At 40.3% G+C, this 26,277-nt stretch overlaps 2 protein-coding genes across 2 annotated transcripts; both read left to right on the forward strand.

Moving 5' to 3' along the window:
- The first annotated feature begins 4,832 nt into the window (after positions 1–4,832).
- On the forward strand, positions 4,833–5,471 carry LOC106378437 (uncharacterized mitochondrial protein AtMg00310-like). Its single transcript, XM_013818565.1, has one exon. It carries the CDS (start codon positions 4,833–4,835, stop codon positions 5,469–5,471), a length of 639 nt encoding a protein of 212 aa, XP_013674019.1.
- Positions 5,472–5,522: 51 nt separating this feature from the next.
- On the forward strand, positions 5,523–6,493 carry LOC106378438. Its single transcript, XM_013818566.2, has 2 exons — positions 5,523–5,700; positions 5,751–6,493. The coding sequence occupies exons 1-2, from the start codon at positions 5,523–5,525 to the stop codon at positions 6,491–6,493; spliced, it is 921 nt and encodes a 306-aa protein (XP_013674020.2).
- Positions 6,494–26,277: the final 19,784 nt, after the last annotated feature.

Consider the following 26,277-nt stretch of genomic DNA (forward strand, 5'->3'; position numbering starts at 1 on the left):
CTAGGCATCCAACGGGTATTAGCAAGACAGTGACATATCACTACTTTCCCCAGTAGGAAAGCATCCAGCGGTCTCTGCGGGATATCTTTTTGGAAGCCCTATTCTTTTTCCAAAAGAAGCCTCCTCCACGAATGTTTTCAACCTACATTCACGACTCCAACTTCAGATTTACACGTAAATCCATTCTGTGAATTGTTCTTTCACGAAGAATTTACGTAAGTAAGATCGTAAACCTGTGGTTAACAAATCACAACTTCTCCACGTTTTCGACGGTCTCAGCTACGTCCGGATCCTCAAGCAGTGTGTCTTCAGCATCAAGAATAGAAAAACCACTAGCTAGGAGTCGACTGATTACTCCTCCAGTTAGAGGTTTCTCGCTTTGGCACTACGCTCTTGAAGAAGATAACTTGAGCAAATTTCGTGTTACATCGAAGATGGCCCCAAGGTTCACTGAGGCTGAAAAAGGCAAACAACAGTTCACCAACGAGAAAACTGACAAGATCAAAAGAATCAAGGCGCCTAGACTGGATAATGAAGCTCTTATCAGAGACAATGCGCTCACCTTGATAGGTAGACTCACTAACCCCCATGAACAGAAGATCTGGGCCCTCATACCATCACTGCCACGAAAATGGAACCTGCAAGGTCGTTCAGTTGGATCTGACTTGGGCAACAACTGCTTCCAGTTTCGGTTTGAAAGAGAGGAGGACCTGAGAAGAGTTCTAGACAACCGTCCGTACCACTTTGCTTACTGGATGGTGATTCTCCAGAGGTGGGAACCGGTCATCTCCCCATCTTTCCCATCGATGATTTCTTTCTGGATCAAGATAAAAGGGCTGCCACTTCACTACTAGCATGAAGACATGATCCTCCAAGTAGCCCAAGAGCTTGGAACCCTGATGAATCATGAACTCACCAAAACGATTGCAAGGATTAGAGTCCTCATTGATGGATTGAAGCCCCTAGTAAAAGAATCTATTGTGGAATATGATTCGGGAGAGGAGAGTACTATTACCTTGGAATATGAGAAGTTGGAGTCTCATTGCTCTTTCTGCTTCTCTTTGCTTCATTCGCGTAAGAACTGTCCAGAGAAACTCCAGGAGGAAGGCAGATTGTCCCAAGATCGAGTGTGCGGCTCTTTCTCTGAAAGATGGGACCTCACAAAGAATACAGTACCTGATGAGCAAAGGCTTACAACTAGGGAGAATGACAAGAGGTCTTACGACAAGGGGCTCCCAGAGAAGAATATCGAAGAAGCGAACAGGGGAAGGATGGTCCCAACTACACAATCTTTTCAAGAAAGGGTTGATAGACACGGAAAGGCCTTTGGGGAAAGGATAAGCATCAAACAAACACGAAACCCGCCACCAGAGAGGGTGGGGCACCCCCCTGAATCACCAAAGCTAATTTGGAGACAGAAAACAACAGCCGATAAAACGTTTACATATAACTCTCCTGATTACACGAAGAATAGAGAGGCAACTACCAAGTCTTCTCAAAGAGGAAGGGATCTGTTCTCTCAGAGCAAAATGAGTAAATGGAAATCAAAGCAGCCAGAGGAACCTGAAGCTACTTCAGACGACACTCCTGTCTCCTTTGAACCTACTAGAGAGAAGGTACTACATAAGGAACAAAACCAAAATGAGACACATATTGGGCATGCACAGACCTTAGAGACAGTCATGGAGGAACTGCAGGAAGTGACTCGTCAATACCTCAGTGTCCCTGATCCAGTAGAGGCGGCAGCTAGGAAGCAACGGGTACTCGCTAGTGACGCTAATGGACTGATGGAAGAAACTGCAGCACGTATCGTCGCAGCATCGACAGCGCACCAAGCTCTACCCAAGGGAGTAGAACTTTTGGATAGCAACCCTAATACCCCACCTCCTCTACAGGAGAACAACCTTCAGGGTCCTCTCTACTCTGACCCGGTTGATCGTAGGAATTCTCATGAGGATGACAAGTCTGAAGAAGAGGTTGACCTAGATCCTTTCTACTGTGAGGTGTCACCAACCAAAGGAACATTGGCACCAAAAAGAAGAAGTGAAAATCCTGCAAAGATGAAGTCGATCATCATCAGTCCCTCCAATAACAGAGATCTATCATTACTACTATCGCAAGAAGAACAGGTACAACCTCCCGTGATGGAAGAAGATGAGACACTAAAAGAGTTTCAAAACAAAGTACAGAGGAAACCTAGAAACCAAGCAAAGAACAAATCGCCTAGAAGAAGTCCTAACATCCTATATGGTTTGAGCTTGAAGAAAAGAAACCTATCACAGATTCACAACTCATCAAGCAATGCGAGAGAATTGGGCGAGACTCCATCAAAAAAAGCTAAGAAGAAAGGAAACTCAAGGACAGAGGCTGGTCCATCTAAAGCAGCACAGAATCCACCTATCAAACTCATACCGGCCATGGCAAGGGGGAAGTCGGATTTTCGGGTTCCTCCACCCCAGGCTCCTTAGTCACTCTGAGCTGGAACTGTTGCGGGTTGGGGAACCCCGCAACAGTCCAGCGGCTGAAGGAGATTCACAAAAGGAACTCTCCTAATATCCTCTTCCTTATGGAAACCAAGAACAACCTAGAGATGATCAAGAAGACTCTACAGTGGCTCCCACTAGATAAATTCCATGAAGTTCCCCCAAACACACCAGGAGGAGGTGGGCTTTTCCTAGTATGGAAAAATGATATTCAGCTAATAGTCAGAGAAAGCAACAAGAATTTCATTGATACGGTAATTACACAGAAAGGAGTTACTTTCCAGATTACATTTGTGTACGGAGAGCCGGATCACTCCAAGAGAGTGGAGGTGTGGAATGCAATATCCTCTCTACGACCTGCAGCAGGAAGGCCTTGGTTCTTAACAAGGGATTTTAATGAAATCACAGATAATAGTGAGAAGAAGGGAGGACCTGAGAGAGCTGAGGGAACTTTCTGTGCATTTCGTACCTTCCTGTCTGAGAATGATCTGTTTGACATCAAACATTATGGCAATTTCCTATCCTGGAGAGGAAAGAGAAGTTCACATACAGTTCAATGCCGTCTAGATAGAGCCATAAGCAACAGTGAATGGATGAATGTTTTCCCCTCGTGTAGAAGTCAATACTTGAAGTATGAAGCCTCAGATCACAGACCTCTATTGACTTTCCTGGACACGAGAAGGAAAAAAGGATTGAAGATATTCAGATTCGACCGAAGATTGAAAGACAACATCGAGGTTAAACAAATTATCCGAAAAGTGTGGGAGAACACTACTCACCTTGTGATCGAGGATAGGCTAGCACGTTGCAGACAAGCTATATGCCACTGGAGCAGAAAGTTCCAAGAAAACAGTAGGAAGACGCTGGATGAACTTCGGCACCAACTTGATGAAGCTATGTCAAACCCCGTGTCAGACGATGACCTGATCCACAAAATCAACTTAAGTCTCCTTACGGCTTATAAGAAGGAAGAAGAATACTGGAGGCAAAGAAGTAGGCAGTTATGGTTAGCTCTAGGTGATTCAAATACGAGCTTCTTTCATGCTTCTACAAAGACTAGGAAGTCAAAAAACCGCATGACGGTGATAGAGAACGAAGCTGGAGTACCTTGGTTTGAGGAGGATCAAATTGCTGACGTTATCTGCAAGTATTATGATAAGATCTTCACGGCTTCTCAAACTGAGGATATGCGTATTGTAGAAGAAGCCATCAAACCTTGTGTCACTCAGCAAATGAATGAAGCACTTATAAAAAAATCCTTCAAGTGATGAAGTCAAGGAAGCTATCTTTGCGATTCACCCTGACAAAGCCCCAGGTCCTGACGGCTTCTCCGCAAGCTTCTTTCAGGCTAACTGGGATGTAGTGGGGCCAGCCATCACCAAGGAAGTCCAGCTATTCTTCTCCACAGGTGTGCTCCGTCCCTCGCAAAACGTAACGCATGTCAGATTAATTCCAAAGATTGTGGGGGCAAAGAAAGTGGCAGACTACAGGCCAATAGCTCTATGCAATGTCTTTTTTAAGATTATTTCTAAGCTACTGTCGCTAAGACTGAAACCAATACTACACCTGATGATTTCAGAGAATCAATCAGCATTCATTCTAGGAAGAGCCATAGCTGATAACATCCTAATAACTCACGAGGTCCTACAATTCTTAAAAACATCTCGAGCGAAGAAAAGATGCACAATGGCAGTAAAGACCGATATGTCTAAGGCCTATGATAGAGTGGAATGGAGATTTGTTGAAAAGGTGCTCCAACAATTGGGTTTTCACACGAAATGGACAAATCTAATTATGCAATGCTTATCTACAGTCTCATACTCCTATCTAATCAACGATTCAGTGCATGGATCTGTAACCCCTCAGCGTGGTATAAGACAGGGAGACCCACTCTCCCCATACCTATTCATCCTATGTGGACAGGTACTCTCAGGCTTATGTAAAAAGGCAGAGAGAGAGGGCACCTTGCAAGGAATTAGAGTGGCCAGAGGTAGTCCACGGGTCAATCATCTGCTTTTTGCAGATGATACCATGTTTTTCTGTCATGCCTCCCCAACCAGCTGCAATACACTGACAAGTATCCTCAAGAAGTACGAGCTGGCGTCGGGGCAGAAGATAAATAGCGACAAATCCTCAGTTACTTTTTCTTCAAAAACACCAGAAGGTTTAAAGAAGCCAGTGAAAGAAGCTCTGGGGATTTAAAAAGAAGGAGGGTCTGGTAAGTACTTGGGCTTACCTGAACACTTTGGGAGGAGAAAGAGAGACCTCTTCACTGCCATTGTTGACCGAATCAGGCAGAGAGCATCGAGCTGGTCTACGAGACATCTCTCCAAAGCTGGGAAATTGACTATGCTAACATCTGTTTTGACGGCGATCCCCACATTTGCGATGTCTTGCTTCGAATTACCTGCAAGTTTGTGCAAGAGAATTCAATCAGTACTTACTCGTTTCTGGTGGGATTCATCTGATGGAGTGAGAAAGATGTGCTGGGTGGCATGGGACAAACTTACTAAACCTAAGGCAGGAGGAGGTTTGGGTCTGAAGGACATCCAGTTATTCAACCAAGCCCTCTTAGCTAAACATGCATGGCGTATACTGACTAATCCCGAATGCTTACTAGCTAGAGTGTTGCTAGGAAAATATTGTCACAACAAGTCATTTATGGAAGTGACAGTCCCTACGGTCTGCTCTCATGGCTGGAGAAGTATTTTACACGGTAGAGACCTCCTAAGAGGTAACATAAGCAAGGTGATAGGAAACAGACTCTCAACCAAAATATGGAAAGACTCCTGGATTGCATTGCACAAGGACATCAGACCGTTTGGACCTATTCCAGAACCAGCTCTAGACCTAACAGTCTCTGATCTCCTAACGTCGGATATGAAGTGGAATAAGAGTAGAGTAGAGCAATTGCTACCTCAGATGGCTATGGAAATCCAGATGCTTCAACCAGGCAATACAGATACAGAGGATATCTTTGCTTGGTAGCCATTCCAATCTGGAAAGTACACAACTAAATCAGGGTACTACACAGCATCAATGAGGAAAACACAACGAGAAGATATTTCTGACTCCTTTGATTGGATCAAGGATATTTGGACGGTGAAGTGCTCACCTAAGGTTAAGTTGTTCTTATGGTCGATTGCTCAAGAAGCCCTTCCCTTGGGAGAAGCTCTGCAACGTCGTGGAATCCAAGCAGAGGCCCTGTGCGTCAAATGTAAGGAAAGAGAATCAGCAATGCATACATTTTTAGTTGTCCTTTTGCAGTGGAAGTCTGGAAATCAATACCTCTGAAACAAGTAGTTCACCTAGCTACGGGGTGTGATTTTAAAAGGGCAGTGGTGGCGTTTCGAAAGACCATCTGCCTCCCGCCATCAGGTATAACAACATCAATCCTCCCTTGGGTATGTTGGGCTCTCTGGGTAGCACGCAACACTCATATCTTTGAGAAGAGGATCTTCACACCTACAGAGGTTGCAACAAAAGCCTTAAGATTAGCAAGAGAGTGGATTAATGCGCAACTGTCTCAACCGGAAAAAAATAGTGCTCTTCCGACTCCATTAAGATCAAATCGATCAGGGCTAGAGATGGAATCATTACCAGTATGCAAATCAGACGCGGCCTTTCATCAACAGTCGAATCGAGCAGGGCTCGCATGGATCATCCGCGACGCCTCGGGGAATCCGCTACAGCAAGGATCCATGACCCACGAACTCGTTAACTCTCCTCTGGTAGCGGAAGCGCTAGCTCTCCGTGCCGGACTTATCTCCGCAGTGACTCTCGAGCTTCCGAAGCTCAAGATGCTCTCTGACAACGCAACGCTCATCCGAGCTATCAACAACGACGCACAGATCAAGGAAATTTATGGTATCGTCAAGGATATACAACAAATTGCCTCTGTGTTTGTCGAGATTACCTTCAATCACGTCCCTCGATCTTTCAACGGGGAAGCCGATTGTCTCGCTAAACTATCTCTCTATCATTCTGTTTCGTCTGTAACAAACCCTTAATGGGCTAACATATGGGCCTGGGGCCAGTTTTATTATTAATGCAAGTAGTAAGTGTTACAAAAAAAACATTCATAACTTTCTGTTGGATCAAATATTTATAAGCCCATGGCTTTATAAATAATTGAAGAATATGTGAATAGAATTGGGCCATTTAGTGGCCTATATGAACGTTAAATGAATGAGAAGGGACACAGTCCCACATCGTGTAAAAGGAGAGGAGTCGTGATGCATATATATATGCATGTATCATCAGTGTTCAAACGACTCTAGGAGAGAGGACGGCTTTCCGAGAGAGGACGGCTTTCCACGCGCGTACCGCTGTCCGGCCGGTCAGGTTCGGGCCGGTCTCGGTCGAGGTCGAGGTCGAAGGCTTCTGGCCCAATAAGACTATTTTTTTTTGGACCAAGTTAATCTCAACGTTTTGCCATTTATTTTGAGAAAAAACAGCATGCAATTTTATTTAAAACGACAAGTAGTTTGTCTAGAAAATAAAAACGTCATGCATTTTATCCTCTCGAAAGTTTTAAACAAGATAAGAGAGAGTCTTGACGAAGAAGTTTCGGAACTCAACTTCCCTCGATCTCCGCGAGATTCTCGCCCACGTGCAGCAGCTGTTGCGGGAAGTGGGTCTTCTCCGTCTCTTTAAATATCGCCTCTCCTCTTCCTTCATTTCTGAACTTTTTTCCGTATCGAAATCCAACAGCAAAAATCCCTTAGCGTAAGTCTATAATGCAAGAGTGTTTCGTAGAGTTTATAGTTCGATAGGGTGATCACGAGTGAAGCGTAATTCGTCTGCCATGGTTAGTTCATATCCGATGAAGATGGCGAATCCATTCTTGCTGAGCAAGGTTCCCGAGACCAGGTGCTTCCTCATGTCAGGCACATGCTTCACATTTGTCAGAGTGACCTCATGTGCAGATGTCATCTTCAAAATCACATTGCCGCGTCCTTCAATCTTGGAGACTGCAGTGTTTCCCATATTGAGCTTCTCCTCAGTCATGCTTTTCTGATAGGTGATGAACATCGCCCTATCGGTGCAAATGTGGGTGGTTGCACCAGTGTCATACCACCATTCCTTGGGGTTGTTGCTTTCAACCATGTTGGCTTCAGTCAACACAGCAACGAGATCCTCCTCAGTGAGATTTGCCTGAGCCTTCTCATCCTTGATCTTTTTGCGACACTCAACAGTCTTGTGCCCCACTTTGTGGCACTAGTGACATTTCCCCCTGAACTTCTCCACATTCGCATTCGCTTTGATTTCAATGCCTTTGTTCTTGAAGTTTTTTCCAGAAGCCTTTAGGGCTGCAACAGTTTTGGAAGGCTTGGCAGGAGAATGGGCGTGTGCCTTTCCTTTGCCTTTGTGCTAAGCCATGTTCACACTGTGCTCCTTAGCAGTGACCTTGTCATCAATTCGGTTTCTGGATTCCATCTGAAGCCTCATGATGAGCTCCTCGAGCCCCATCTTCTTCTTCTTGTGCTTCAAGTAGTTCTTGAAATCCGCATAGCTTGGAGGAAGCTTTTCAATGAAGCTGAGAGTTGTGAATGTCTCGCAGATGGACATTCCTTCAGCAGCGATTTCATGGCAAATGAGCTGAAGCGCTTCCACCTGATCCATGATGGGTTTTGAATCCACCATTTTGAAGTCGTGGAACTTTGAGACCACATACTTCTGGCAGCAAGCGTCCTCACCTCTGTACTTCTTGCCAGTGATCTCCATAGCTCTTTCGCCGTGGGGATCTCACAGTAGACACGGTACAATGGGTCAATGAGACAACCCAAAATGTAACCTTTGCAGATGAAGTTAGAATGCACCCATATGTCAACAGTTGCAAGACTGTGAACATCATCAATCCCGTACGGAATCAGGGGCTTGTCCTCCTGGATGAACTTGTCCAGTTTCATCGTTGTCAGGAAGAACATCATCTTCTTCTGCCACATTTTGTAGCCTTTGCCATCAAACTTGTCTGGCATCAGTCCTTGAGTGAACAAGGTAGGTACAGCCGGAGGAGTTTGAACTGCCACCGGACCACTTGCAGTGGCTGATACTGAACCCATCTGATAAAGACCGCACCGAATAGGCTACGGCGAGTGGTTTCATTAGCAGCATTTCCCGCAGGGAGGATAGTGCTCGTTGTTGCTGCAGCGGTTGATGCTGTGATGTTTGTCGCAGCGGTTGTGTCACGCCAGTTGCATCAGTTGCTGCAGCGTTGAGTGGACTCTGAATGACATATGTGGTGTCAATGGGGGTGTTGCTATCGTTTGTCTTTTTTCTGTAGAGAAAACATGAAAAACGGATTAGTACTCCATTCATCAAATAACATATTATTTTTAAGAAAATAATAGTGTAATATCGATGTTCATTTTTGGTGTTTGAACCAAATCATATCGATATACATCTGGAAAAACGTTTTGCAAGCTCGCTTAGAAAAGCGTTCGCAGAAACCGTTTTGTGTAGACTTAGAATGTTTCATAAACTCGCTTAAGGAAGCGGTTATGAAAACGATTCGTATACTTTAGTTTTAGGAATCGTATCAAAAACGTTTTGCGATAATGCTACAAAGTAATCCACAAATCGTTATGAAATAAATAAGAAACGTTTCGTGGAAGTGCTAGGAAGCAAATCGCAAATCGCAAACACCGTTATTAGATAAGAACAAACGTTTTTCGGAAGTGCTAGAAAGCAAATCGCAAACACGGTTCCAAAACCCGTTTTTATTAATCGTTTTTCAACCTGATTAGAGCTTGTAAAGTCACTTTATGGGCTTAAACAAGCTCCTAAACAATGGCATGAAAAATTTGACAATACAATGATGTCAAATGGTTTCAAAATAAATGAATGTGACAAATACTTATACTACAAAACTACCAAAAATGTGTATGTTTTGCTATGTCTATATGTAGATGATATGCTCATTATTGGAAGCAATAAAGACATTATCAATCAAACAAAGAACATGCTCAAAGGGACATTTGAGATGAAAGACTTGGGATTAGTAGATGTAATTCTCGGGGTTAAAGTCATAAGAAATTCAAACGGAATTATCTTAACCCAATCTCATTATGCTCAAACAATATTAGAGAGATTTAAAAAGTACTCTAATAATACGGCAAAACTCCGTTAGATCCCCAAATGCACTTGACAAAGAATTCAGGTGAACCGGTTTCACAAAACGAGTATGCACGTGTGATCGGTAGTCTCATGTACTTGACCAATTGCACTAGACCGGATCTGGCGCATGCAGTAAACGTACTTAGTCGATATACAAGTAATCTAGGTCATACACACTGGAAAGCTATAACGAGGGTACTCAATTACTTGCGCTACACTAAAGATTTTAGGCTTCACTATGGAACCATCAGTTTTAGAAGGATACAGTGATGCTAACTGTATCCACTGGATATCAGATTCTAAAAACTCAAAATCCACGAGTGGATATGTCTTTACACTAGGAGGAGCAGCAATATCATGGAAATCTACCAAACAAACAATGTTAGCCAGATCTACCATGGAATCTGAGTTCAAAGCCTTAGACAAAGCAGTAGAAGAAGCTGAATGGGTTTGAAATTTTTTGGAAGATATTCCTATGTGGGAGAAACCTGTGCCAGCTATACGCATACATTGTGATAGTCAATCAGCAATAGCTTGGGCTCAGAATAATCTCTACAATGGTAAATCTCGTCACATCAGAAGACGACATAAAACCATTAGACAACTTATCTCAACTGGTGTAATCACAATAGACTACATCAAATCGGCTGACAACCTAGCGGATCCATTTACTAAAGGTTTTCCACGAGATGTTGTTGCTAAATCATCAAAAGGAATGGGTTTAAAGCCTATAACGAATGAGGATGCTTGATTGCAACCCTACATATCATGACTGGAGATCCCAAGACGTAGGTTCAAAGGGAAAACAAAATCAAGCAGAATCTAACCAAAGCACTTGAGACAAAGTAGTCTCTTCCCAGCTCCTAAGATGAGAACAGTGCTAACATATGTGTGAAGGATAAGCATAAGCTTTTAATGATTCCATAGCTTCTAGGCGGAGTATTACTCAATACTTTTCATGGTCAATCACCTAATGAGTGTGAAATGGGGCCGTTCTTAGGAGAATGAATGTAAGGCTATATTCTCTAAGTTCACTCATGAAAACCAGGAATAGTTCAGGGCCACAATGAACACAATAGAGAACTAAGTTCTATGAGAAAATGAAGCTGCGTTATTCCTGTTGTCTCGGTCTACATAAAACACCGGTTGGTTCAAAACATCATGTTCACCTTCTGGTAAAGTAAACCTGACAGATATTAACTATGAGTGGTTCAAGGCTTAAAAATGCCACCAACTCAAACACAGTGAATTTTTGCAAACACTCTCGATAAGTCTGTCTAGTCTAGTCATGATTAGAATAAGTATAGTTTTTTAGAGTCTATCGAGTCCGCATTTAGTCTGCATATGTTTAGAGTCATTTCTATTCATGTGGAGGATTGTTGGATCAAATATTTATAAGCCCATGGCTTTATAAATAATTGAGGAATATGTGAATAGAATTGGGCCATTCAGTGGCCTATATGAACGTTAAATGAATGAGAAGGGACATAGTCCCACATCGTGTAAAAGGAGAGGAGTCGTGATGTATATATATGTGCATGTATCATCAGTGTTCAACCGATTCTAGGAGAGAGGACAGCTCCCCACGCGCGCGCCGCCGCCGCCGTCCGGCCAGCTCGGTTCGGCTCGGCGTGGGCTTGGGCTTGGGCTTGGTCTTGGGTCTTGGGTGTTGGGTGTTGGTGGAGGGCCTCTGGCCCAATAAGACTATTCTTTTTGGACCAAGTTAAGCTCAACGTTTTGCCATTTATTTTGAGAAAAAACAGCATGCAATTTTATTTAAAACGACAAGTAGTTTGTCTAGAAAATAAAAACGTCATGCATTTTATCCTCTCGAAAGTTTTAAACGAGATAAGAGAGAGTCTTGAGGAAGAAGTTTCAGAACTCAACTTCCCTCGATCTCCGCGAGATTTTCGCCCACGTGCAGCAGCTGTTGCGGGAAGTGGGTCTTCTCCGTCTCTTTAAATATCGCCTCTCCTCTTCCTTCATTTCTGAACTTTTTTCCGTATCAAAATCCAACAGCAAAAATCCCTTAGCGTAAGTCTATATTGCGAGAGTGTTTCGTAGAGTTTATAGTTCAATAGGCCGATCACGAGTGAAGCGTGATTCGTCTGCCATGGTTGTATCTTGGGACTCGATATTCGTACAGTACCGTCTCACTAACGGAGCGAATATTTAGAGTTAAGGAAAAAGATTATATCTCGACTCCATGTTCATCTGCGAATACGATTTCTTATCGCTCTTGTATTCGCTCTGTACAATCGTTTATTTCCTTAACATATGACTTTTATTATTTCGTTTATTCGGTCTGGTTATCCAGCTTCTACACTTTCTCCATTCATTAAACTTACAAAGCGATAACAATAATATATATTGCTCTTAGTTACGTAGCTGCTTCACAATTGTAGTCGCTGTCTCCGCCTCTGTCCCGATCATGGTCATAGTCATCGTCATTGTCATGATCCTTACCCAAACATCAAAACATTGTTTATCAACAATACTTGCTTGTTGTTGCAGTGCCTCCAACATCTGCTCCCCTTATGGTACACTGGTGTAGTACGATCACTTAATTCGTAACTTAAATAATATTTGATCCATAGGTCTGTTGCTACATACAATATCATTGTATATATTTAAAAACTCTGATCTATATTCATGTTTCTCAACCCAATAGAAGCTCATGTTTCTCTACCATAGCCGGAATATGCATATGAGCTAGGTTGCACGGGTACGCCAACTTGGTGCCGTCTCACGTACCGGGTTCGTTGGGGGGACGGGTACGGCTCGGGTAAGCCTGGGAAACGTCCCCAACACGTGTAAGGTGAACCTGGGACGGCCTGACTCAGAGGGGACGGGCTTGGTCAGAGATTGGAGACGTCTCAGAAACGTTTCCAAGCAAAATAGACGAATCCGATTAATTTTTTGTGTTACGAAGTCTAACGTTAAACCATATTTGTTTATTCTATTGAGTCTGAAAAGATTAAAAGATATAATTAAAAATTTTAGAGGGGTAGATGCTTATAGTTTAGAGGTGTAGATGCTAACACATAGTCAAATTTCTTCCTAAACTTGAAAACCAAGAAATTTTCAAATTTCTAACAGATAAAAGCTGTCGAAGAAAGAAAACATAATTTAGGTTTAAAGAAGAAGAAGATGACCTCATGTCATGTGACTTATACATGCTTTAACTAGCGTCTTTAATATCACACTTCTTGAAATTTTGATTTAGTGGTTATTATTCAGAATATTCAAAACAATAAAATAATGACATCAACTAAAAACAGTTAAAACTTAAAACAGAGCAAACCAATGTTTAGAATTAAACTTTTTGTAAATTTTGTGTTACTTATAGATTTAACTAATGATTTGTATATAATATATGTTATATAGATACGTATTTTATTGCTGTATCCCAGCCGTACCCAATTCTAAATTTTTGGTTTTGCAGTTTTCCGTTCCCCCCCCCCCCCCCCTCCCGGTTTCCAGTCCCCGTACCCGTATCAGGAATGCTTAGTATATGAGTTTTCAACTAATTCACACGCTGAAACACATCATCCCGAACTTCCAAACCATACCGGGACCCTAATCACTGATTGACGGTCGAAATGCCTAGCAGACCTGATGAGAACACTGGTGCTGTGACCGCTGTCCTCAGCTATGTCGAGTCCACTAAAACAACATGTTGTTTTGATCTAACTATCAGCCAGCCTTGATATTCTCACTGATTTCAGTGCCGTGTTCTGCGTATAGAGACGAGGATCAAGTTGCTTATCATTTCATTAATGCAGATAAGCTGGTCGGTTTTACCTTGGCTTCCAGTGACGGGAAGACATTTCAGAACTTTAAGGTTTCATCTCCTGCTCATATTTCAATCGTTTGTCCGTTAGGTGATACTGCAAGGTGCAGACCTCGGTATGTGTGACCTGTCAGAGTTGCATTCTTAACCACAAAGAAAGATATAGGCTTAATTAACCACATACTTTGAGAAAGTTCAGGGCCGGCCCTGAAAGTTTGGAGGCCCAAGACCATTTAGTAAAGATTTTAAAAATTTGGGGGCCTAAAAATTTTTTTTTACAAATTGGGGGCCTATTTACATATAAAGATTTTCAAAAATTTTGGGGGCCCAAGGCGAATGTTTCATTGGGTTTGGCCCAGGGCCGGCCCTGACAAAGGTATTATTACTTTGGAGTAGGTTAGGTATTTCTATACTTTTATTTGGTTTTGAGAGAATCCGTGCGTGCTAAGAAGGTTGTTACATTCTCTGACCAAGCTAGATTGCATACCTGTCATATGCAAGAACAAAGAGGGTTATGGCATTTCATTATGTAAAGTGAAATCATGGCAAAACTAATAAGAAATTTACTTGACTGTAACTATCTATAGAACCTAAATGAATATTTGTTGTATTTCAAAAACATATGAATCTATCATGAGCCCCACCACACCAGCAAGAAGCTCGTTAACATAAGGATACCAAGCAATGGCTTTAGAAGCAGACACCAAACAATCTTGGATTACTTTAAGATTAAAAAATTATTGCGTACATCATTGTAAAGGATATTCAAACTTTCAAACCAAAAAATGTATTCATCCACAATATGTAATATGCACAAACCAGACACAAGGATTGAAAATAAATTTGATCTTTCATATCACTCATTCATAAGTTTTTTATTTTTATGTTGTCACTCCAACCACAATGTTGCTCCCCTGCAATATATGTGTATTTTAGTCACTTTGAAACGTTAGGGGAAGTGAAAGATCTCTGGAAATTTTGTCGGGCAAGAAGACATAGAGGAAACCTGACAAAGAGAAAACCTAGATATTGATGTCGCTTTCTATTTTGTTTAAGCCCATCCGCAATCAAAGCCTAGTCCATGCAAATTGAACAAAACACAGATTTGGCTTGCGTGTTGAGAGTGCCACGTGTCCAAAAACGCCCCTCCCTTCCCGATGACGTGGCAGCCTGTGGAGAGAGACAAGACAACTTTATTGTTATAGATTTACCAGTAAAAAGAAGCTAGTTACACAGACTGGTATTTTGGGTTAGGTTTTGAGTAAATCGGACATTAAAAATGTATCTATATAGGATTTGATAGACTTTCCGTTCAGATTCGAATCAATTGCCACCGGTTTGGGTTAGTTCGGTTGCCACCAGTTCGAGGTCAGTTTGGTTATTGATGTTTGGAACCGTTTAGAACCTGAAAAACAGGTTACATTCAGTTTAGGTAACATAGTCCTCGTTCAGACCTGATATATTATAAATACCAAAAAATCAATGAAGTATTCAAAATTGAACCAGAATAACCAACATAAAATTTACTCATTCATCGAGATGTAATACAAAAACACACAGAATATGAACATAGTTTGTCAAAAATACAAATGAGAGTTAAACACACAACAAACTTAAGTCATAACAAAAATGAGAGAGCAAGCACAGAAAAATAGTTTATTAAAAATAAACAAAATACTTGATAAAGAAAGTACTTAAAAGATTTCAAAGGAGAAATTAATCTTTGGCGACTGCGATGGCGACAAACTAGGGTTATCATGGGTTTGCGGCTATGGAATCCAGGAATCATTCGGGGTTTTCAAAAATGGATGGAGCATCATCAAGTGGGTCCTTATGGGAAGATCGGGACAGCAGGTTTTTTTTGATTTGGCATTTTCGCAATCAGATCAAAAAAACTTTAGAAGATTGGGGAAATCGTCACATGGGCGGTTTCGAGTCTCTGGTTTGCATTTTGTTCAAGTTTCAATAAGCTCTCTGAGCACCCTTGATTCGTTTGTCAAGCCTTGCGATAAGACTATCTTGTGGAATAAAATTGTTAGTTTCGTTTGGTGTTACTGGTGTTGCCTGGTTTCCATAAGTTTTGGAGTCTTGTTTACGGTTTCAGGACTGGGTATATCTTTTTGTATATCCTTTTGTGTATGGATTTTATTTTGTTTGGACATTACAATTGGGTGTGGTCATATATATGTTAAGTGGGGGCAAAGGATAAAACTGCTCCCATCATTGCGATTCCAAATGTGTTTGGCCTCTTTAAACCATGCACAGACAATGGCAGTTTGCATAGGAAAAGACTGGGAATGTTGGGTTATGAGGATTAATTACTTGGGTGGAGTTCAATGCTCATGGTTATACAAAATTGGTCTAATGAGTCCCAGTGATCTCATTATGATGGTATTAAGGTTTTTATCCTTTATGGTTGGGAATATTGGTATCCTTGCATCGGGTCCTGTTTGTTTCAGTGGTTGGTTTATGATAGTACTATGGTACGTATCTAATATTATTTGGAATATGATTGGTACTATTGGTGGAAGGGGGAGCTTGGCTGATCATCGAAAGAGTAACAGGAAGAGATGTTCTTTAACGAAGGAATGGGGCCGAGAAGCAGAGATCATGGGGTGGCAAATGTGGAAGCAGGGATGTCGCTGCTTGGTTTGCAGACATACCCTAGGAATCATCTTAAAGGTATATGGGTGGGTCCCAAGTTGGACTGCTCAATGTATGGTCTTTTGGAGTCGGTGTTTGGAGTTGTTAACAGGGAAACGAGTTCTCTGGTTGGACTCATTAAACCAACCACAGAAAACAAAGTTAACCATAGCAATGGATCTTAAGAGGAGCCACAGATTGGCAAGAACTGATGCAAGGGCGTCAGGGAGGAGGAGAGGGAGCGAAACACACAGAGGAAAAGGGTCCATCACACCCTAGGAACTCAAAGAAACCAGATGTTTAGTTTATGGGTAGTACAATAAAGGATGTGATGTCGTGGGGATTGAGAGTCTTTTTTCATATTTTTAAAATAAGCTCAGTGAGCCTTTATTTGTGTTTGGGGTTGGGGTACTTATGGTTTTATTTCGTTACTGCAGTTTGTCCTGTTATATGGAATAAATTTGGAGTTAGTTCTGCTTTTTGCACTGATATTGGAACATGGGTGTTACGGTTTGAGAGGAGTTTTGTGTTGCAGAGGTATGCATTTAGGTGCATAGCGAAGCAAGGCAGGAGGAGTTTACATCGGATCATGGGGAGATGGCTATGGTTGAATGGGATGGGTTGTCATCAGGTCTGGTCTGTGGTCTCATCAAACCATAGACAGATTCAATATTCACCATGCAAGAGTGATTTTGGTAGAGTAGAGAGTGGTGTTATATATATGGTTACATTGTGGCTTACGAAATGGTTCTATAGGAAAGGAGGTCCTATATGGTATTTTCTTCTGGCTACATTATGTACTGCACGATTTAATATTAATGGTGGTAGGAGGAGCTGTTCTAATTGGAGCATCATAAGGTTAGGCAGGAGATTAATATGTATCTTCATTAAATTTAAATATGCAGTGTTACTGCATTCTACAGGAATACGTGAGGTGAATGTGCGACTGAGTGTTATTGGATCCAGGCTGGAGGGAAGTACAATGGAAAGTGATGGTTATTTGGCAGGAAAAATAATTTTTTTAAATGGAATACGTGGTAAAATTAACTACGATTGCATGGTTATAATGAGATGTGGCCGACAAGAACTAGTATGGGGTTATACGACTATGATGGTAACGGGGATATTGGAAGGGGTTCTCTGGTTGATTTCAAAGATATTGTGGTGGTTGCGATTTCAGGGTATCTTTAAACCCAAATTAAGAAGCTCTAGAGAGCCTATAAGCCGTTTGTATAATGAGAGCGCTTAGTTAGAATTGCCGAGGAATGTGGAGTAAATGGACTATAAGTTATTTAAGAGAAATATGGCATAAACATAAACCAGACTTTTTATTTTTATCGGAAACTAAGGAGGAATTTGAGTTCGTTCAAGGATTTCAAGCCCATTTTGGATTTGATAATTTAGTTACGGTTGATCCAGTAGGGCGGAGTGGTAGGCTGGCGCTATACTATAACAATGATTATCAGGTGAAGGTATTATTTTCAAGTAACCGAATGATAGATGTGGAAGCAGTGGCTTTAGGAAAGACGATTTTTTTAACATTTGTGTACGGGGATCCAGTGCCAGATTTGAGGGAGCAGGTGTGGGAACGTTTGACTAGATATGGATTGTCGAGATCGGAACCTTGGTTTATTATTGGGGATCTAAATGAGATTACAGGAAACCATGAAAAGGAGGGGGGCTCTCTGAGGAGTGCTGCATCATTTGTTCCTTTTAATAACATGATTAGGAACACTGGTTTACTGGAGTTTCCTGCAAAAGGAAATAAATTGTCATGGCGAGGACGACGAGGAAAAGGAAAAGGGGCAGTGACGGTAAGATGCCGATTAGACCGAGCACTAGCGAATGAGGAGTGGCACACGCTATTCCCATGTTCCCATACTGAATATCTGAATATGGTGGCATCGGATCATCGTCCATTGGTGGCTTACTTGGAAGATAAGATTGTTAGAAAAAGAGGCCAATTTCGATTTGATAAGCGATGGCTTGGTCAGGAAGGCCTAATGGAATCAATTACGATGGGTTGGTCGGAACATAATGAGGATAGCGGAAATGGGTTAGTGGAAAAGATTAGTAATTGTCGCCATGCAATTTCCAGATGGAGGAAAAATAATCCTCCTTTTGGAAAGGACAAAATTGCGGATCTACAAAAGGCTCTCGAGGAGGTTCAGAACGATGATACCAGGTCTCATGAGGAGATATTGGAAGTTTCCAGAAAGTTGCAAGAGGCATATCAGGATGAAGAGGAGTATTGGCATCAGAAAAGTAGGAACATGTGGTATTCATCAGGGGATCTCAATACGAAATACTACCATGCTCTAACTAAACAACGGAGAGTGCGTAATAGGATTGTTGGACTTCATGATGCAGCTGGAAATTGGATTACGGACGATAATGGGGTGGAAAAAGTAGCAGTTGATTACTTCGCAGAGCTATTTACTACCACTGCTCCATCAGAGTTTGATAATTTTCTATCAGAGATAACACCGGGGACTACGGCTCAAATGAATCAGTGGCTATTGAGGCTGGCGACTGAGGAAGAGGTGAGAGAGGCTTTATTTATGATGCATCCGGAGAAGGCACCAGGGCCTGATGGCATGACAGCTCTTTTCTTTCAACATTCGTGGCATCTTATTAAGGGTGATCTGGTGGAAATGGTGAATAATTTTCTGATATCGGGGGAAATGGATCCAAGGTTAAATATTACACATATCTGTATGATTCCAAAGACAGAAAGACCTACGAGGATGACAGAATTATGGCCAATTAGTTTATGTAATGTTGGATATAAAATAATTTCTAAGGTTTTATGTCAGAGGTTGAAAGTCTACTTACCTTCTTTGGTCTCAGAGACTCAATCGGCATTTGTGGCAGGGCGCTTGATCTCTGACAATATTCTTATCGCTCAGAAAATGTTTCATGGATTACGGACTAACAAAGCATGTCAAGGAAAATATATGGCGGTTAAAACAGATATGAGTAAAGCTTATGATAGGATTGAATGAGAATTCATTAAGGCATTACTGCAGAAGATGGGCTTCCACCAACATTGGATTAAATTAATGATGGAGTGTATATCGTCGGTTCAATATAGGATTCTTCTAAATGGTCTTCCAAAAGGGCTTATTGTGCCACATAGAGGGTTACGGCAAGGAGATCCGTTATCTCCTTACTTATTTATTTTATGTACTGAGGCTCTGAGTGCAAATATTCGGAAGGCGGAGAGAAAGAAGAAGTTAACAGGAATTAAGGTTGCCAGAGCATGTCCATCGATTTCCCATCTGTTTTTTGCGGATGATAGTTTGTTCTTCTGTAAAGCTCAAAGGGAAGAATGTCTTACTATTCTCAAGATTTTAAAGGAATATGAGGTGGTCTCTGGTCAGCTGATAAATTTTGAGAAGTCCTCAATTCAATTTGGACATAAGATTGAAGAATCGATGAGACAGGAGTTAAGAGATGTCTTGGGAATACAAAATTTGAGAGGAATGGGATCTTACTTAGGATTACCGGAAAATCTTGGCGTTTCTAAGGTTCAAATTTTTGGTTTTGTTCAGGATCGCTTATATAATAGGGTAAATGGATGGACTTTTAAATTTTTCACAAAAGGAGGAAAGGAGGTGATCATCAAATCAGTGATTACGGCATTGCCGAACCATACGATGTCTTGTTACCGATTACCTAAGGCCACCGCAAAAAAATTAACGAGTGCAGTAGCCAAATTTTGGTGGAGTCCTGGAGGTAGTACAAGAGGACTACATTGGAAATCTTGGGATAAGGTATGTGTCAGCAAGGAAGAAGGGGGATTAGGTTTTAAGGATATAACCGATTTCAATACAGCAATGCTTGGTAAGCAGTTATGGAGGCTAATAGAAAAGCCACACACGTTATTTTCCCGGGTTTTTAAGGGTAGGTATTTTAGGAATGCCTCACCACTTGAACCGGTTCGATCATACTCTCCGTCATACGGCTGGAGGAGTATTGTCTCTGCTAGATCTCTGGTAAGCAAAGGACTAATCAAAAGGGTGGGAACATGATCTTCTATATCAGTATGGAATGACCCGTGGCTCCCAACCACTCGCCCGAGACCAGCCAATAAAAATCAACACAATTTGTTTCCCGACCTTACAGTGGACTCCCTTATTGATTCCACTTCGCGAAGATGGAATTCGCAGGTTCTTCGGACTTTGGTGGATCCACAGGATGTGAAAATCATAGAAAGTATACCTTTGAGTAGACACCAGATGGCAGATAGTGGTGGATGGTATTTCACAAATAATGGAAACTTTTCGGTTAAATCAGGATATCAAGTGGAGAGAATTTACCCGGATAGGGAGAGAATACCGTTATTCATTGGTCCTACGGTTGATGTTCTAAAGGCTTTTTGTTGGAAAATATGGTGCCCACCAAAGATAAAACATTTTCTTTGGCAATTGATCTCAGGATGTATAGCAGCCAAGAAGAATTTGCAGGCACGAAGGATGCAAGGGGAGATATGTTGTGCAAGATGTGGAGCAGAGGAGGAATCGATTAACCATGTGTTTTTTGAGTGCACTCCAGCTATTCAGGTGTGGGCTCTGTCAAAGATCCCAACAAATCGAGCTATTTTTCCGACAGACTCTTTATTTACAAATATGGATCATCTATTCTGGAGAGTCGCTCCACCGATGGAAGATCATCAATTTGCTTGGATATTTTGGTACATTTGGAAAGGAAGAAATAATAAGGTTTTTAGTAATCTGGAGATAGATCCTAGGGATACTCTTAAATTGGCTGAGATGGAATCAACACTCTGGGCTGAGGCACAGTTACTGAAAGATCAGAAGATGGGAGCGAAGACTCAGGTTACGTTTCCTCCGTCGATTCCCGGCAGATGGTGCTTTACAGATGGATCATGGAAAGAGGGAGATATGTTCTCTGGCCAAGGCTGGTTCAGTACTTTAATTGGATTTGCAGGTCTGATGGGAGCTAGGAACGTAAGAGCGTCTCTATCTCCTCTGCATGCAGAGTTCGAGGCGTTACTATGGGCAATGGAATGTATGAAGAACTTAAGACAATTGGTGAAGATGGTTTCGGAACCAGAAGAATGGCCAGCTTTTGCAAGTTATTTGGAAGATATCAAGAATCTGAAAGAGAGTTTTACACGTTCAGAGATAATACATGTACCAAGGACGTAAAATAAAAAGGCGGATAATCTAGCACGCAGTGTCAGAAAACAGCCGTCTTTCGTCGTTCACATGGACCAATATCTCCCGGTGTGGTTTACAGAGTCTATATGAGTCTGTAATGTTGTCGACAAAAAAAAAAAAAAAAAAATACTTAAACTCTTATCGTCTTGTACACCATGACCATCGCTAAATCGTTTATATCAAAAACCGAACTGAGAGCTCCATTTCAGGTCGGATCGAGTCAGGGTATTCGGTTCCAGATAAAAATAACATGCTTGTTAGTGACCATGTTAAATGTTATTATCGCTGGGATGAGACTGTCTTGTGTGAATGCTAGTTGATCAGTACTTAGCATTTTGATTAAATAGGATGCTGAAAGCCAATTTCAACATAATAACAAAAAATTCTTTTAAAACACGGATATATGCATAAAGAAATTCCTTAAAACTATTAAGTACTGGTTATGTAGAAGCCTCTGTCCAGTGATTTGACTAATTGTTTATTAATATTTATATACTATGAAATCAGAATTTTGAAACTGAAAAGATAAATTTTACATATTAGTGAAGAAAATATTACGTGGGATTTTCATCATGATGCAAAGAGTATCGTCAAGCACAAATATCATAAAAAAGTTTAGAATGGTGTAATCAAACATGAATCTTTGACAAGTAAAATTCATCTTTTCAGTCAGAATTTTGAAACTGAAAAGATGAATTTTACATATTAGTGAAGAAAATATTACGTGGGATTTTCATCATGATGCAAAGAGTATCGTCAAGCACAAATATCATAAAAAAAGTTTAGGATGGTGCAATCAAACATGAATCTTTGACAAGTAAAATTAATGGCAGTAATATCGTACATATAATATTTTTCATAATTTATAATAACATTGTAAATCATTGTTAAAAAAAGGTTATTGGTTTATGCATTTTAATGGATTAAAAAATCTCAATGAAATATGATGTTATTTAGCATATAATTTTAAAACCATGTTGAAATCAATTTTTTAGTATATATGATTTATAAAACTTAATTTAAATAATGTGTTATTAAATATATGATTTATTAATTATAATTTTTATCATTTTTTATTTAATCATATATATTCACTAATTTTAGTTTTAATAATTTGTTATTTAATAAAAATATATTTACTAATATGAATTTTAATCATTTGTTATTTAATCATAAATATTTACTAATATATTTGATGGATTTGAAAGAATTTATTTATAAAATATATAACGACTAAAATACAAAGAAAAATTCCTAAATTTATAAATACCAATTAAAATAGACATTCTAGATATAAAAATCAATAAGTTTTCATTAGACTTATAATTTCCATATGAATCAGCATACCTAAACAAATAAAGTTTAGACTTTTGAGCGTCAATAATGGATTCGATGCGGTTACGGCATCGTCAAGCCTCTCTTGAGCACACACCATAACATATTATAACCTATAACCGTAGCCTCTTCTCTGGCGAGGCCAACAAGCAGCTCCTGTGAGGTGAAGGCTATGCAAAAGGTCGCTCTCTGCTACCAAGAATATAGTAACCATGATGTTGAATTTTACACCACTCTCCTTAGTGGATTGGTAGCACCCACAACTTCTTCTCCACATCAACTCTAGCTTCTGTTCTCTATGAGGTGTTCTCCGGAGTTGAAACATGCACTCTCTCCTGTCAGACTAGACATTTAAAAGGCGTTTTTCTTTCTCCCAAAAAATAAGGCTCCTGGCCAGGATGGTTATCCGGAGAGTCTACTAATAATTGAGAAGCTATAGGGAATGATATGATTGATGGTGTTCTTGATTTTTTTAAAGGAAAAATTTTCTGTCAATGGAATGCAAAGATCCTCACTCTTGTTTTGAAGAAATCTAGTGCTTCAAGGATCACACACTTCCGGCCAGTAGCATGTTGTAACTCATATACAAAATTGCCTCAAAAGGTCCTTGCAAATAGGCTTAAGAGTGCGATTCTGATGGTGATCTATTATGGTCAGTCAACTTTTATATCGAGAAGAACACTTGTGGAAATTTTCCTATTAGCCACATAACTGGGGCAAGGCTATAATGGGAAGTTAGTACCAAAATGTTGTATGCTAAAGTTTGATCTCAAGAAGGATTTGACAAGTTAAACTGGGATTTTATTATGAATACGATGGAAGCAATGGAGTTCCCAGAGGGATTCAGAAATCTGATCAGGCATCACTACTGTGAGTTACTCGGTGGCAGTTAATGGTGAACTTTACAGTTAGTTTCATCGTACTTGTGAGCTGAGACAGGGTAATCCGCTCTCTTCCTACCTCTTTGTGTTGTCTGTCAAAGTCTTTTCTCAGATGCTAAGTGCCACCACGTGTGTGGAAGTCTCTATTTGTTTTCACACCAACGCTATAGAGCCTGCCATAACCATTTAGCATTCGCTGATGATATCATGGTCTTCTCAGATGGTGAGAAGAAGTCACTGGTAAGCATCACTGGTATATTTGGTAATTTCGCACCATCGTCCAGATTGAGTACGAACAAAGACAAAACATAAATATTCCTGACGGGAATGGCCCAAAATGAAACCTTAGACATCTCGAGTTTTGGCTTCAAGTTCGGTTCACTCCATGTTCGGTATCACATACTCTAGTTGATGCACCAGAAACTTAGGATCTCAGATTACATGCCGCTATTGGACAAGATTTAAGGGTGCCTCAATTTATGTTCTGCAAAATCGCTCTCTTATGCTGGCTGGTGTCAGATTTTGTCATCAATAATTTATGAAACGTTTAACTTATGGGCATCTTCTTTTATCCTTCATAAAGGCTGCATTAATAAGATACAATCACTGTGCACTAAATTCATGTGGGACGACGTATTGATCAACGCTCAACAACAAGAATCTCATGGAAAACAATTTGTCTTCCTAAAATTGAAGGCGGCTTAGGTCTAAGGGACTTCGGTGTTTGGAGTAAAACATTGTGTATAAAACTGATTTGGATTCTTCTTGCAAAGACTGGTTTTCTTTGGGATGAGTAGTTGAAATCTTGTCATTTGCATAACATGAATTTCTGGAGCATAGCTGAGGACAAGCAAACTTCTTAGACGTTGCGGTCTCTGCTTCGTCTAAGACTACTCGCGACTTAGTTTATTCGTACTAGCTAGAGTAGGAACATATACATCAACAAGATATTGGTGGGACCACTAGACTTCTATGGCACCTCTCGTTCTGGCTTTCGGGTAGATTGGGCCTCATGATCTGATAAACCAATTTTTGGCTCTGGTCCGCGATGTTTGTAATGATGGCTACTGTGTTGGGCTCGCTCCAGAGCTGCAAATGTACCTAACCATGATTCATCTGCCTATATGCCACTCTTAACCTTATTTTGTATACTGAAACATCAACACTGAGACTCTCAAAACGTTTTTAACCTCTCATACCTAGGAAGCTATCAGACATTGTGAGCCAATAAAGCAATATACATTCTTGGTTTGGTTCAAGGAAGTAACCCGTCATGCTTTCAATTTATGTGTTGCTCATCTGGACAGACTTCTAACTAAGTTGAGACTTGCGACCTGGGAATGAATATCTCGACATCTGCATTCTCTACAACTCTGCAACAGAGAACATGGACCATCTTTTTCTTCTCTGTTCGACAAGTGAAGAAATTTGGGTCCATGTACTGCAAATACTTGGAGGATCATCATCATATGTTCCAGTCGTGGTCAGCTATGCTGTAATGGTTTTCTTTAAAAGCCCCAAGAACTATCACTTTGCTGAAACGTTTAGCGCCTCAAGTGGCAGTATACAACATATGGTTTAAACACAATCGAAGAATTCACAACAACATGATAAACCCATCTGATCTGATTTTCAAAATGATCGACTGAAGCATCCGGATGTTATCCTTAGTAAGAGACACAACTCTAATCTTTGGAAAGCAATGCCGTTGTGGCTTACAAATAAAATGATTGTTCTTTATTGCATTCTTCTATTTTATGGCTTAGCTTTTATACTCTTATCCAGGTATTACATATGATACATAAACTAAGCTAGCGAGTTATCTAATTCCTAGAAACTTGAAGCCTGATGTACACAAGATCATACTCTGGAGACTTTAGCCGACTTAATTGAACAAATTCTCCAGAAGCTTAAACAAAACATAATTAACAAAACTTAAAAGAGAATCCAATAACAAAAATTAGGTCAAATTTATAAGACACCAATATCTATAAGCACATCTTTCCTCATCCAGTAAATCCGCCACAAGAAGCAAACAACAACACACATGCAGATCAAACAGATTTAGAACTGTGAGACAAAAAAGGAAGAAATGAGATACGAACAGAGTCGTATAACCTGCAATTGAAGATGCCACCGACGGTAAAAAAAACAAATCTTCAAATTTAGATCTATATCTGCAATCAGATTAACTTCAAACTTGAATAAGATGCATAAATACTAAAACGAGAAAAAAATAAACAAAGTCGACCAATGGTGACTTGGATAGCCGGAACCGTTAGCGAAAACATGATTCAGATTAGAATTAAGCTAGAGAAAAGACCGAAGAATTCTTAAAGAGATAAATAAACGTAGCTTTTTATCTTTTTGTAAAATCTATTTATAGTTTGATCTTCTTATTTTGTAATATTTTACAAACCAATATCGTTTTATATGAAATTCAACTTCTTGGAAAAGAAGTTTAGCTTATTTTGACGAAGTAAAATATGAAGAAAAAAACTTGTGTAGAGAATTTTGGTTTCTTTGGCTTGGTTTAAAACATATTTGACATAAAATAAAGATTTACAGGTTGACAGCTGTAGCTTTCAAAGTATTATATTTGTTGTTTTAAATACTAACGCTGCATTTATGTAAGGTAAACATATTATAATTCAAAATGCTTATGTACAGGCTTACATCATCCAAAATGTTTGGACCCCATGAGAAATTCCCAAAATATCATATTCATAATAACACTTTTTTCATGTTTACACTAATTATTTTTATCTTTATTTTTGATAAAATGTAAAAAATATTTATAATTTCAGGGTTAACTAATCTAGATTTAGAGTTTAAAA

The sequence above is a fragment of the Brassica napus genome, chromosome C7, assembly GCF_020379485.1.
Source record: "Brassica napus cultivar Da-Ae chromosome C7, Da-Ae, whole genome shotgun sequence".
Taxonomy (NCBI): Eukaryota; Viridiplantae; Streptophyta; class Magnoliopsida; order Brassicales; family Brassicaceae; genus Brassica; species Brassica napus.